The sequence below is a fragment of the Cygnus olor genome, chromosome 4 (assembly GCF_009769625.2).
Source record: "Cygnus olor isolate bCygOlo1 chromosome 4, bCygOlo1.pri.v2, whole genome shotgun sequence".
Lineage (NCBI taxonomy): Eukaryota > Metazoa > Chordata > Aves > Anseriformes > Anatidae > Cygnus > Cygnus olor.
In genome coordinates, this window is record NC_049172.1 from 15,758,799 (window position 1) to 15,771,656 (window position 12,858).

Genomic DNA, 12,858 nt, shown 5'->3' on the forward strand with positions numbered 1-12,858 from the left:
GGACTGAGAGGCTACTCAGGAGCTCTGTGGCATCTGGCTGGGTAGCTTGTTCCATGCAGTGCCTAGAGGAAGGTGAAGTGCATTAACCTGGACTTGTTGGCAGCTTCGTGGCTTTACTGACAGAGCTGAAAAGGAGCCAACACCATGCACAAGTTATTATAAAGTCAGACTGAATTTATTACTCTCCAGAAATTAAAAAAAAAAAAGGAAGACATCATCTACCCATCTTGTTGTTAGTTGAGGGACAGAAAAGCTTCTTAGAATTCACGTATGTAAACAGTCCAAAGGAAAGACAGACACTGGAAAAGTCAAATTCCTGCAGATTGCCCCAGAAAACTACCAGTATTGTGAAGACCGACATAGTTACAGCAACATACATATCTGTAATGATTTAGATTAGCTCTTTACATAATGCTGTTACTTGTTTTGACAAAACCATGGAAGCAGGCTAAGCTTTCCACAAACCAAGTCACAAGTAGAACAACGCCCTCACCACTGTATTTTCTAAGACAATAATATTGTAAAAAAAAAAAAAAAAGGAAAAATGTACAATAGTACATATAGTTTTATAGTAAACCAGTATCTGAACAGATTCAGTTTTCCTTCTTTTATTAAAGCATATACAGCTTTATAAAATATAAACCTTCCAAAGGTCAAGTTCAAAAGCTTACAAGAGGCTTTGCTAATTCTAAAGATAACAGACAACATACCATTACTCCTAGAAGATACACATTTCATTTTACCTCACCAGTTTTAGCCTTGGAAGGTGAACCATGAACTTGAATAATATGTTCCGTGCGAGCCCAGCAGCAAGTGACCTGTCAACTGAAGACTCCTCCTCTGATGGGAATGCTCTCATTCAGCCCATGTTCTATTAGTTTGATGTCCTCCAAGTCATCCTTTATAATGCTAATTAAGTGACTAAGGCCTTCCTGCTGCTGCTTCAGATGCTGCAGGTATTTACAAAAAACAACATGAGTGTACTTTAACTTCATAGATTTTAAGTAACATTTCTCAAAGCAGTCATGGCTGGTGGCCTTGGCAAATTGAAAAGTCTAGTATAATTTCTTTGTAAGAAGAAAAAATATCATTTTCTGCACTAATACCTTAATTGCATAGCATATCTGTATATAAACTTGAGGCACCGTCACTGAGAACTGTATAAAGGACTATCCTCAAACAAAAGCCATATAAAATTCTCAATACATCTCCCAAACTAGTGCCCAGCAGGCTTAAATGACCAAGTTGTGAGTATCCCAGCAGTCTACTGGGTAGTACTTACTTGCTTGATTTCCCTTAAGAGGTCTGCATCTATGTAATAGCGCTCTTCAGCCCTCACTGCTCCGAAGTGGTTTTGCATCCTGATTTGGGACATAAGCTCATTCAGTCTGCCCTGGGAAGAGAGAGAAGAGAGAGGCTTAAATTAAACAACTCATTTACATCTGTTGGAGCTCCAGCACACATCACTCCGAATCACCAAGGCAGGAAGCATTACTGATTATGCTAGTTTTGGCTTTTTTTTTTTCTTGTGGAAGGCATGCAAGGAGCAAGCAACACTAATACTTTTAACTCAAAAATACTTAGACGTATCAGACATGCAGCAGAAAACACGATGCTGCAACCTAGTAACACTGCTGGACTTCTCTTCTGAAAGCTTTCCACAAGAAATACATACACGTGCTTTGGAAAATTTACATTGTTTTGTGTGGAGAAAAAATGGGCCAAGTTCTATTAACTACTCACCTTGAACTGTGTAGGTGCGTTAAGTTCACACTGAATAGTATCTAATTGTACACGAAGCTGCTCTTCATCTGCTTGAATGGCATAACCACTTTTCCTTTGGATCTCCTGCTTTATTAACACCTGCAAAAGAAGCCTTTGAGGTTCATTAGAGAAGACTTCGCTCCTCTCTTTCTCCACCAGCCCAGTAACATCTCTTTTTGCCTTTGCTCTGGCAACTCTTTCATAGGTTTTGTTCTGTCATTCACTCTGCTGCTCTGAGTCTCCAGGGCAGTCCCACAGCTTCTGGGTAAGTGAGAAAGTCTCCAAAGCAGAGACACATGTGTTTGAAGCTTTCCCTGACAGCCCTGCATGTTAATTCAATGAATACCTTTAGATGAAGTCAGAATTTCATTTTCAACACTGGCCGTGCACACAACTGCAGAGGTTATACTGGGGATCCCATCCCCTTTCAGTTTGCTTTCTGGCACCAGCCTGTGCATCAGAATGAGTTACTTTGAACATCCGTATTACCTGTAATGTTCTGTGAGAAAGCGCCATCAGTTTCCTTTTGTACTGTGCAATTTTTGCCATAGTGGTTGTCTGGTTTTTCTGTAGCTCACTGATATCTTCTGATATTATCTGCAGATGACATGAATAAGTTGGAAGTCATAAAAGTATCTGATAACAAAGCACATTTGTCCTCATTTGAAACCACGAGTTTCAAAGGAGTACTCAGTCCAGCAACCTAAGGTCCTCGCAAGAGATGCTTTCAAAAAGCTTTTTGCTGGGCCTTTACAGTTTTGGTCGCTGTCTGTTTTTATATGCAAGTGGGACTTCCAGAAGGAATAACGTGTGCCCAAATTAGAGTCCATGTCAATGCAACTTAATACAGCTGTTTGATTTAGCCTATAACAATATACTAAACTTGAGCCTAAAGAAAAAAAAAACAAAACACTAGTCAGATTTTGGGCCAAAAGATATTAATTAATATATTAAGGAATGAGAAGAAAAAAAAAAGAGTCACAGCCCCATGCACACGGCTCCACCACCAGTTTTCAGCACACAGAAGAGAGGCTCATTTAATAGCACCTCCTTCATCAGCAGCAAGCAGTCACAATAAAGATGAGAAACCTTACATCTAATCGAGTTTGATGCTGTTTGGTCATCTGATCTTGGACCTTCAATCTTCTCAACAGTTCTTTGAAACCCACCATTGGTACAGGAATAAGCCTACAAGAATAGAAATATTTCTTACAAAACGTTTTTTTTGTATGAGACATGTAGTATTGATTAATAATTACAAATATAATCTAATGGTGATATAAGTGATCTTGGCTTTTGATAAATTAAGATATGTTTTGGTAAGTTCTAGAATCCTCTCTATTCCTAATAACCTTTTCCTTTTTCAGAGGGAAATCAGCCTAAGCTGTCTGTAACCAATGGAAGGTACAAGAGTACAATTTCAGCTTCAGGGATAAAGAGGAAAAAAACCCCAACACTTAATGATTGCAAAAAAAAAAAGTCGAAAAAGTCACAATAGCTAGGCCATAAAATAGAGACCACTGCAATTCCAAGTAACACAAGTTAGGCTCTTCATCCTGACTTCTCTTAAGCACTTAAACGGGTAAAGGGATTAGGGAGGTATGTCTAGGTAGCCTTATTGCTTTATATTATATCAGCACTGGACAAAGTTATTCTCTACTCAGTTTCTTACCCATTACCTGAAGGTTACTACTCAATATTCTGCTTTTCTCCCCTCCTTCCAAGTGTTTTTGTAACAGTAGGACAAACTATTACACTTACTTATCAGGATCTGGATTATCAACTTTGGCTTGTTCCCATATAATAGGATCAACACCTTAAAAAGAAAAAAAATGTATGGACAAATCTGAACAGATAATACATCTTGCAGCTGCAGCAGGAAAAACACCAGGAAATAAACAAACCACATGAACTGTGCTTAATGACTTTTGTATAAATATAAGGTTAATTAAATAAGGGTAGTTCTTAAAATCTCAGTCCTGGGCTGTGACAGAAAGCCCAGTCCAGAAGGCAGTCGTGACTTGTATTGGTTTGAAATGGCAGGGAAGGAACAACCAACAGATTATCAAATCAGACAATCCATGCTTAAAGAAGAAAAATTCCTTATTGTTTCCACTGTATGCTACACTTCGGGCATCGTTCCCCTTCAAGTTGCTTATTGTATGCAACAAATAAAATCAGTAATTAAGTGATCTAAGGACCAGTTGCCAAGGTGATCCCAGTAGGAATTATCATGTCTCCTAGAAAAACGCATCTGAGGATTTCATCTGTTTACAGAGCAGTTGTGTATTTTGCCATAAACCGCTTCATCATGTAAACACATTAAAAGCAATCTAATTGTACTAGTAATTCAACATCACGATTATTACATTCTCCAAACCTCACTGCAAATCACATCAGCGTATAAAACACACATCTAGGAAAAAATGCACATGCTGGGGAAAAAAAAACAAGCAATACATATAAGGAGGTCTTTCTGACCGGAGACAGACATGTCTGGCACAGACAGCAAACACGGCACGAACAGCAAACTAGAACAAAGCTGTTTACTTGCTACCTGTGGCCATGTAATGTACGGATACAGGCTAACAGATCCTCCCCCCAGAAAACTAGGAAGCAGATAAAGGATGTGATTTTTCTGATATGTAGCTTTTTTTTCTCCATCAGACAAATCAAAGCGATTGATGATGGCCAAATCACACAGTCCACTGCTGTGAATAAATTACTGATACTTACTGATAAATCAAGTTTTTGCACAACTATCTTAATAGATTATGTTGTGCTTCAGCGGGCAAACTGGCTCTAATTAAAAACACGTCGTCACAGCAGAATGCCTTGGAACCACCTGCAGTTTTAAACATTTTTTTTCCAGTGGACCAACACCTGCATTTTTCCTAGAGAACCTAAAAACCACCCAGCAGAGCCCCAGTCATGCCTCCGCACAGCCCCAGACCACGTACCAGCTGGAGGATTCTGAAGGAGCTGTTTGACTTGGGCCGGGGAGAGCTCCGTTCTGGCCATGGAGAGACTGACTCCCAGCTGCTGCAGGGACGATTTTATGTTGGCTTGTTCAAAGTGGGCATACAGGGTCGTTGCTGGAACTCTCCTCGAGGTGCCGTTGGGTGAACGCTCAACAACGTAAATGATCACTTCTGTCCTGAGCAAGACAAACATGTAGTGTGAGACAAAGCAGCAGTGTGCAGAGACTAACACAATGAAGAACAAATCTAAATCGAAGTTACTGCTTCCCCCAGCTGCCTTACTTTAGTTGAGATATAAAGTACCAGTAAATCTAAATCTAGGGTTTAACACAGCACAAAGAGAAACACTGTAAATAGCCTACAAAAGCACAGTTCCCCCTGGTTTTAACAACCATACTAGGTACTGATACTAGTACTGCATTAGGAATAACCTAAAAGCTTCGGTCTTTTAAAAAACATTAATAAACTGCAGTAAAGTAACAAGTAGAAATGTCAGTGTCATCTCCAATTTTTGCTGCTGAGCAGGGTCTGGAGAAGCCTGTTTCCCAAATTGAGCTGAGGTCTTCAGCTGTGCACTCCAGCAAAAACAATAACATATACAGGAAAGATACTGGTCTTAATGCCTTAAGAAAAAGCAAGAAGAAACTAGAGACATTCAACTCAGGATGAACAGATCTACAATCAAGTCGAGTGGAAGATGCATCCACCACCATTTAGTGAGCAGACTAGGTGCCAACCCCTTTTATAACATGCAATCCCGAAGAAAAAAGCAAAGTTGTGTCAGGTTCACATACTGGTCATCTGGCATCGTTTTAACACCTTCTATGTTGACAGTGAGGGTCTGGTTTCCTCCCAGAATTTTGTGTAGCGATTCTACGAGCTGCTGCTGCTGGCTTCGAATATCTATTTCTTTTCTATTAAAGACCAAGACAACAAGGCCATCTTCGTCTTTGTTGTTGGGCATTAAACTGTAACCCACGGCCTGCAGAAGAACAAACAAAAAAACAGGGATACATTACTCAGCAAAAAGCATGTCTATGTGGCATGAAGAGAGGGACTAAACCAAGATACACCCCTCAACTTTTGAGCTGGTTCAAAATATCTCACAACATATTTAGAGATGCAGAAACATAAAATCAATCCCACTTTAAAAACTACACTCACAGGGCCACCAGTAGAGTAGCTTTTGAAACAATTCAGAATTTTCACAAAAAAAGTTCTTAAAAGTCCATTCCCCATCTTCAAACAATCAGAACTATGGATGAACAGATGGCAATTTTGCCGAATATTTGCGGTATTTCAGAGCTGCTATCAATCAAAATATTTTACAAACTTAAAACTTTTTCTAAGTTGCAAAAGGAACCGTGGAACCAGAATCCGATACAGAAAGATTGCTAGAGACTTACAGAAGGGTTTTACAACATTAAATTTCCAAGTATCTCAATAAAAAAACAGTTACTGACATAACCTAATTGAAAGATATGCCAACCACAAATCTTTCTGGATTTCTTTGTATTTCTAATCCTGTATATCTAGACAGTTTGCCCGACAGTACAAGACAAAACACAGACATGAAATATTTTTACTAGCTAAGACATGTATCAAGTAAGGTTCACACAATTTGGGACAGCCAATTTTCCTCACAGTAAGTGTGATGCTTGTACAACTGCTTATAAAACTTAACGTTGTCTTTATCCTTGCTGTGATAAAGCTGTAGTAAGGTTAGATGTTTTCATCCAGCATCATGATCCAGTCTAGGAACACTTTCTGCTATCTGTGCTAAGCAGTAGTGTATTTCCTGTATTAAAAACAAACAAACAAACAAACAAACAAACAGCCACCAAACCTCTGTTGGCTCCAAAATTAACTCCACATCTTGTATGAAAGATTTAAGCTGATTACTCATTATAAGCAAAAGCAGAATAAGCAGTTTTCACCTCATCTTGCCCACATGAAAGGAAAAGTAGGGAAGTACCACCATGCCCAGCCTGACCTGAATCCACAAGTCTAAAGCTCAGCAAGAAAGTCAGCAGGTGTGAGATTTGCAGAGGATGAAGACGTACGTGTTCTTTGTTAACATGGTAAGCAAGAGCTGGTACTGCTGACAATGCCATACAGAGAATGGAGCCAGCTTTAGCACTTGCAAGGATAAAGGCAGAAGAAATCTTTGAAAGTCAATATATTTCAGATGGCCAGCTTCATAAAGAGATTTTCTAAAGTATGCGAAACAATGAAGAAAGACTGTGAAGTTCCTATTCCACATACTGAAAGCTTCTCTCAGGTGTGAAGGATTATTTCAAATAGTTTCTGTACACTGATCTCAATGCTCTTAAAGAAGAGGCAAATCGCACGATCACAAAATGTTTCACGATCCACATATATGCACCCATTAACTAGTACCTCAGCAATACACAGATTTCTAGTATCTATACATCTTCAAACCTTCTATTAATATTTATCAGAATTGTTTGCATTACCTGGAAAAAAAAAGTTTCAGGTTTGATTTTGTTACTATTAAGAGTAATTTAACATTCACGAGACATTTAAGACACACAACCAGCAAGGAGAGTAGCTGCCTCAGAACTGTGTGTGTGTGTGTGCAGGTAACGAATTCATACCTTAAATCTGCAAAATGGGTTTTCCTGGGTGAACTCCACTGGAGCAATGTTATTGTTGAAGTACCCTTTGCCTGTTCCCCAGAAGGCCTGCAGCTGGTTCCATTTTGCCAAAATGGCATCTCTCTCATCTCCTAAGAGCGTTGGTGCCGAGAGGGCACTGGCTGTATTGATGAGCTGGTTCGATTGGGCAGGTGTCTGAGTAGGCTGGCTGAACAAGCCGCTTCCTAGTGCTATATCAGATGAAGTAAAACAAATTAACTCCTTTACCAACAAACAGACTTACGCTAACACATACCATCTGCATATCATTAGTATCTCTTCTTTACTCATTTTAGAAGCAAAATAAATGCAAAGAATAAATAAATGTCAGGTAACACTTTTTGAAAGTGTCTCTTTACATCCAATCTTTATCAGCAAAAGAAGTCCCTGAAGGCTGAGTTGAAAGAAAAGAATTACTCTTTTTTGCTTAAATGAGACATCTATATTCACTCACGACATGATCTGGTACCTCGATATCCTAATGTCAACCTTGGTTATTATAAATTAAGTGGACTCGGAGCCCGCAGTTGTTCATGATCCAACTTACGGTTAAACTAAATTGAACGCCGTTTCCCTCCCATTTCTAACAAGGTTATGGCTGCCAACATCAATTCTGTAACTGCTAAACCAAAGCGGCAAATACCGTCACTGAAAACTCAAGGGTAAAGTTCAGAAACTTGCTTGAGCTCTTATTTAAGAAAAAGGCAAGGGCTGCAAATGTAGGCGTTCCAAAAAGCGAATTTCTGACATGTCTCCATCCAGCCAAAGACTGTAACAGGCTCCTTCTGTGATGTACTTCAGTCCCATCACTCAAGCACCAGTGTCAGTCTTACCCTGTCCTCAGTAGCCGAAGCATAAGCCAAGAGAAAGCCATACTTACTGGTCTGTTGCTGCTGGGTACCGAAGCCTCCAAAGCCTAACCCAGTTCCCAACCCAGTACCCAAGCCAGTTCCGGTTCCCGTGCCAAAACTAGTACCAAATCCAAAGCCTTTGTTCTGGGTAGCACCAAAGAGTCCTGGGAAAACAAGCAAAGAATTATTGAGAGTAATAGGAGAAAAGTACCTGTGAACTGCAAAACATTGTGAAGGGCTGATGGTATGCTTCATTCTAAAGTAAATGCTTTGAGATTTGTGCTCTCTTACCGCCTGTGCCTGTATTGGTGGGAGCAGAAAAACTAAACGCTGGCGCCGCAGTGGTCGTGGTTGTCCCAAATCCTCCAAACGCACCTAACAAACAAAGTTTGCAAATAAGGCAGGCTGCATGTTATGAGAGGCAGCTGTGCATAATGTGACAATGAACTGCACGCTTCAAGGGGTGTTATGAGATGTTGACAGATGCATGTGTTATGTTACAAGCACGTGGTTGACACTGACCATGGGTACCGAGTTCACTGTCCAAGGAAATGGGGGAGAAAACATGAACCAGAAAGCCAATACATTTATGGTGCGTCAGGAACGCAAATAAAAAAGCAACAGGTAACAAATGCTCTGTTCCTTCACCAGGACGTGCTTTCCTTGGTGACAGACACAACTTGCAGTAGTATTTCTTACACTGACTGGAAGTATTCCTAAGAATTAATGTTGTTGCTACATGTTTAAAAAGTGATCTGATGTTTTATGAGCTTGGTCGACATTTCTAAAGTCTTAAAAGCAAAACCAGAAATGAATCAACTCAAGTCTGAGGCTAGGGGGCACAAATGCTATGCCTACACGTGAGTACTGTCACAGCAATTCTTTCTTTCTACACGGTCTTTTCCCCAAGGCTAGTTTCCCCATTTGACAGCCTCCCCATCCGACTTCTTTTTGAGGTTCAACCATTATCCAGAGGAAAACAGATGCAAAAGCCATCCGCCTCACACAGATTTTCAGGAAAGCCAGGTGCTGGCTAGCAGATGGAAATCCAAGTGAGACCGTGAGCTCCACCATGCCAGATAAAGCTCCCCTCAGATATCTTCCCATTTGTCCTTATGGCAGAGGTGTGCCGGAAGCCACTGCACCACCTCTTTTGGATCCTGACGCACCATCTGATTCAAGGTGCAGCCTGTGGACATCTGATCTGACTAGCCCTAGAATACCAAATCTCTGTGTCTGGGGCAGCTTTTGTGTGTTCAAATGGAGAAAGAAAGCCTAGGATATAGGATGTGTCAAAAAGATGCTGCCACTGCTCATCCATGTTATCACCAAAAAAAAAAAACCACCCACAAATTGTCTCTGTAAACCTACGGCACTTACTGTCTTGTATACATGTGAAATAAAAAGCTTAAACGAAAGCTGTCATGCAACCACATTTTATTTCCATTCAGCAAACATCTTAATGCAACTGGATGTAGAGATGTTCCCAGTAACATTCTAGTTTCAGTCCTACCAGTGAGTGAGCAACCCTAGCAGGAGTACCATCAGATGGCACAGTTTTTAGGTAGATTGGTATTTACAGCAATTTAACATCTTTTCTTAAAAAAAGAGATCTGAAAGTGCAAACTACTAAACAAATTACGTATTAGAGTTCAAATTCAGCTACAGAAATACAGTCCAATAGCATTCATACAAAAAAAAAAAATAAAAGATCCCTTGAGCGCACAAACCAGGTAAGATTACTCTAACACAGGGAGCAATGATGCTGTGGAATGAATGTAATTCCTATACGAGCAGCGGCAATGAGACCCCATGTGCTAATTCTATGAGAAAAAGCATGAGGTATCTGTGTAGTACACTTTTTTTTTTTAATGAAATGGAGAATACCTTGAAATTTATCATCTGATCACTCAGAATTGATGGATCTACATGGGGCCAGGAAGGGTATTCTTAACCAGCACCCAGCGCACACATCACACCAGAACCCTCGCAGAGAATTGCTTGAGGACAGCCTGGGGTGCGTGCCATGTCAAGGTACAAAACGGCGTTTTGGAAAAAGAGGTAACAGCGAGGGCTGTTCGTCTTTTTGTGCTGATCGTATAAAATTTGTTTCTCCACAGAAACTACTGAGGTGCAGTGCATTCATGATAACCAACGGAAGGCCAATGAGACAGGGAAGATGAAAAACATGACTGCAGTAGTCCAAGAATCTCATGTCAGGAAACGTGGCGTTAGGACCAACTCTGCGATTGCTCGTGGTTGCCTGGGTTAAAAGAATTAACATTTCTGTTCTGCTAGGTAATTGAGGCTCGATTTTAGACTGGGTAAGACTGGCAGGGTACCACGATCCAGTGGTCCAGAGACTGAGCATTTGGTACGTGGTTATTTTTCCTCAACAGCTATTTCTGAATAATTTAACAGGCAATAAAAACCCCTACAAGTCTATGGCTCTCCATCCTGTACCACCTCCAAAGCTTTTTTTATCTCCAGTCTTCACTGGATATGAAGCAAGATTAGTACTAAATACGGATTCTCAGGAATGTAATTCTTGGACCCCTGCTATTAACATTGATTACAGAACAAGTATTTATGCATTATCTACCTGCACTTGCCAGACTGTTACCAAAATTGAATGGTGGAGTTGAGGTAGTGGAAACACCAAAATTCCCAATATTAAAATTCACTGCAGGATTAGCAGTTAATCCGAAACCCCCAAAATTAAACCCACTGGCAGTGGAGTTTGTAGTTTCAAGCCCACCAAATCCTGGCAAGCGTGAAGCAGAAAAAGAGCAAGGTACCATTAGTTCTAAGTAAAAGGTAGGTTCAGGAAGTAAAAGCTGAAATATTTTTCCATCCCCAGAGACAAGACAGGCATAGTTAGAACAAGAGGAAGATATTAACTGGCATTAAGCATTGTTTACCGAACACAAACAGAACAGTTGAAAGCATTCTGTTTAACCCACTCTATCACTACTGCAATGGGATTACTTTTCAGCTATTCTGCATAGCAAGCACCTTACACTTTTCCCCACTTACTGAAGACCTATATGCAAAAATATCCAAGCAATTTGAGATTCCCATTATGAGCAATTTTACCCAAAACTGCTAGATAGAGCTGCATCTGTGCAAGCGTGGCTGAGGAGCACCACGCGCTGCTACTGATCTTTCCACTGCAGTAGCAAGCCCAACAATAAGTACTGCGGGTTTTTTCACCTTGTATTTGCAAACATGCTCTATGCTCGCTGGTGTCTTTCCTGATGAAGGTTTTTAGTGTTAGGAAAAAGAGGATGGTAGAGCGGCTCTGATCGCCTAGGAGCTGGGATCCCCAGCTAGCAGTGCTCGGGGGGCATGCCAGGCCTGAGCCCAAGCAGCGTGAGGCGATTTTTCCCCTCAAGATAAAACCTCAAGGTGTGCTTATGAAACAGCACGAGGCGATTTTTCCCGTTAAGATGTTCTTACGAAACACGAGGTCCGTTCCTGCAGCCCGGCGGGCGCCCAAACCCGTGCTGACCGCCGGGAAGAAGCCCAGACCCTGCCAGCCTGCAGGAACAGGACCCACTAAGCACGCTTCATTCCCCCACAGGCCGACAGCGAGGCGGGGAGGCCATGGATAATTTTTCTCCCCTCAGGATTTTTAACCCGGGGCCGCTCCGAGGGCGGCTCCCGGCGGCCCCTCAGCGGCCGCCTCACGGAGGGGCGCGATCGTTGGCGGCCGTTGGCGGGCTGCGCGTGTTGGGGGTAGGTTAGCGAGGGCCGGGAAGGGAGAAGGGAGATGGGAAAGGAGCGGCCGGCCGCCTTCCCTCACTCACCCGTGGGGTTGGCGGCCCCGGTGCCCGCCGCCGCCCCGAAGTTGAAAGCCATGAGGGGAAGAGGCGTGTGGGTCCTGCCGGGGAGAACAGGCGGTGCTTCCGGCACCACAACCACCCCCCGCAGGCTTTCCGGGTGGTACCGCCCGGCGGAGCCCCGCCCGCTCTGCCCGCGCTCGGGCTGTACCACTGTGGGGGGCGGGGGGAAAGGGCGGGGTGGGGGAGAAACTCTTCTCTGAAGCTGAAGGAAATCTCGTAGGGGTCGGGCTTTTCCTGCAGGGAGCTAAAATCCTCCGGACTTTCCCTAAATAGCATGCTCTTTCCAGCCATTGGCCAGGGAAGGAGGGGAATACCACAAAAACGTGGAGGTGACTAACTCCAGCAACATGGCTGGCATCCGGTGTGTGGCAAGAGCGACTTCTGAGTGAAAACGGAGCAAAGAAAGTTCCCAAAGTGTTTTCACTGGGTGCTTCTTTCCAGTCTGGCCACCCAAATAACAACATTTGAGGCAGGGGAGCAGAGAAGAGGGGACAGTTTCTGTTTGCGATGTGAAATTGCTCCAGAAATGACCGTCTCCAGAAAGTGGCAATGAGTCCCTCCTTCCCTGGTGCGTGCTTGCAGTCCACGAGGCAACAGGCAGGCAAATGTCCTACTGGCGTCCCGTTCCTTGGCCAAGGCTTAGGATACTGATTTGTTAAAACTCAGGCCTTCTACTGAGGCGAAGTCTGCCTCAGTGGAGCAGGCAAAGCTGCAACTGCAGTGCTGTGAGCACCATGGGCTGCAGTGAGTGCTTTTAGCT

At 42.4% G+C, this 12,858-nt stretch overlaps 1 protein-coding gene across 3 annotated transcripts; it reads right to left on the reverse strand.

Moving 5' to 3' along the window:
* Positions 1 to 157: 157 nt before the first annotated feature.
* On the reverse strand, positions 158 to 12,827 carry NUP54 (nucleoporin 54). 3 transcript variants are annotated; one of them, XM_040555538.1, is made up of 13 exons: positions 12,063 to 12,827; positions 10,856 to 11,017; positions 8,545 to 8,628; positions 8,283 to 8,417; positions 7,364 to 7,593; positions 5,540 to 5,727; positions 4,725 to 4,921; positions 3,526 to 3,580; positions 2,859 to 2,952; positions 2,254 to 2,361; positions 1,744 to 1,863; positions 1,283 to 1,393; positions 158 to 950 (listed from the first exon to the last, which is right to left on the reverse strand). In XM_040555538.1, exons 1-13 carry the CDS (start codon positions 12,112 to 12,114, stop codon positions 822 to 824), a joined length of 1,665 nt encoding a protein of 554 aa, XP_040411472.1. In that variant the 5' UTR covers positions 12,115 to 12,827; the 3' UTR covers positions 158 to 821. The 3 variants fall into 3 exon arrangements, with proteins under 3 accessions (XP_040411472.1, XP_040411471.1, XP_040411470.1); XM_040555537.1 differs by lacking the exon at positions 10,856 to 11,017; XM_040555536.1 differs by having other exon boundaries at positions 10,856 to 12,827.
* Between the last annotated feature and the right edge of the window lie 31 nt (positions 12,828 to 12,858).

Bases quoted from the DNA above. Each gene is read 5' to 3' on its own strand.
- NUP54 (XM_040555538.1), bottom strand. From the start codon at position 12,114: ATGGCTTTCAACTTCGGGGCGGCGGCGGGCACCGGGGCCGCCAACCCC. The intron at 8,629-10,855 runs GTAGATAATGCA...TTTGTTTGTTAG, and splicing joins TAACAGTCTGGCAAGTGCAG to GTGCGTTTGGAGGATTTGGG. The intron at 8,418-8,544 runs GTAAGAGAGCAC...TTGTTTTCCCAG, and splicing joins CACCAATACAGGCACAGGCG to GACTCTTTGGTGCTACCCAG.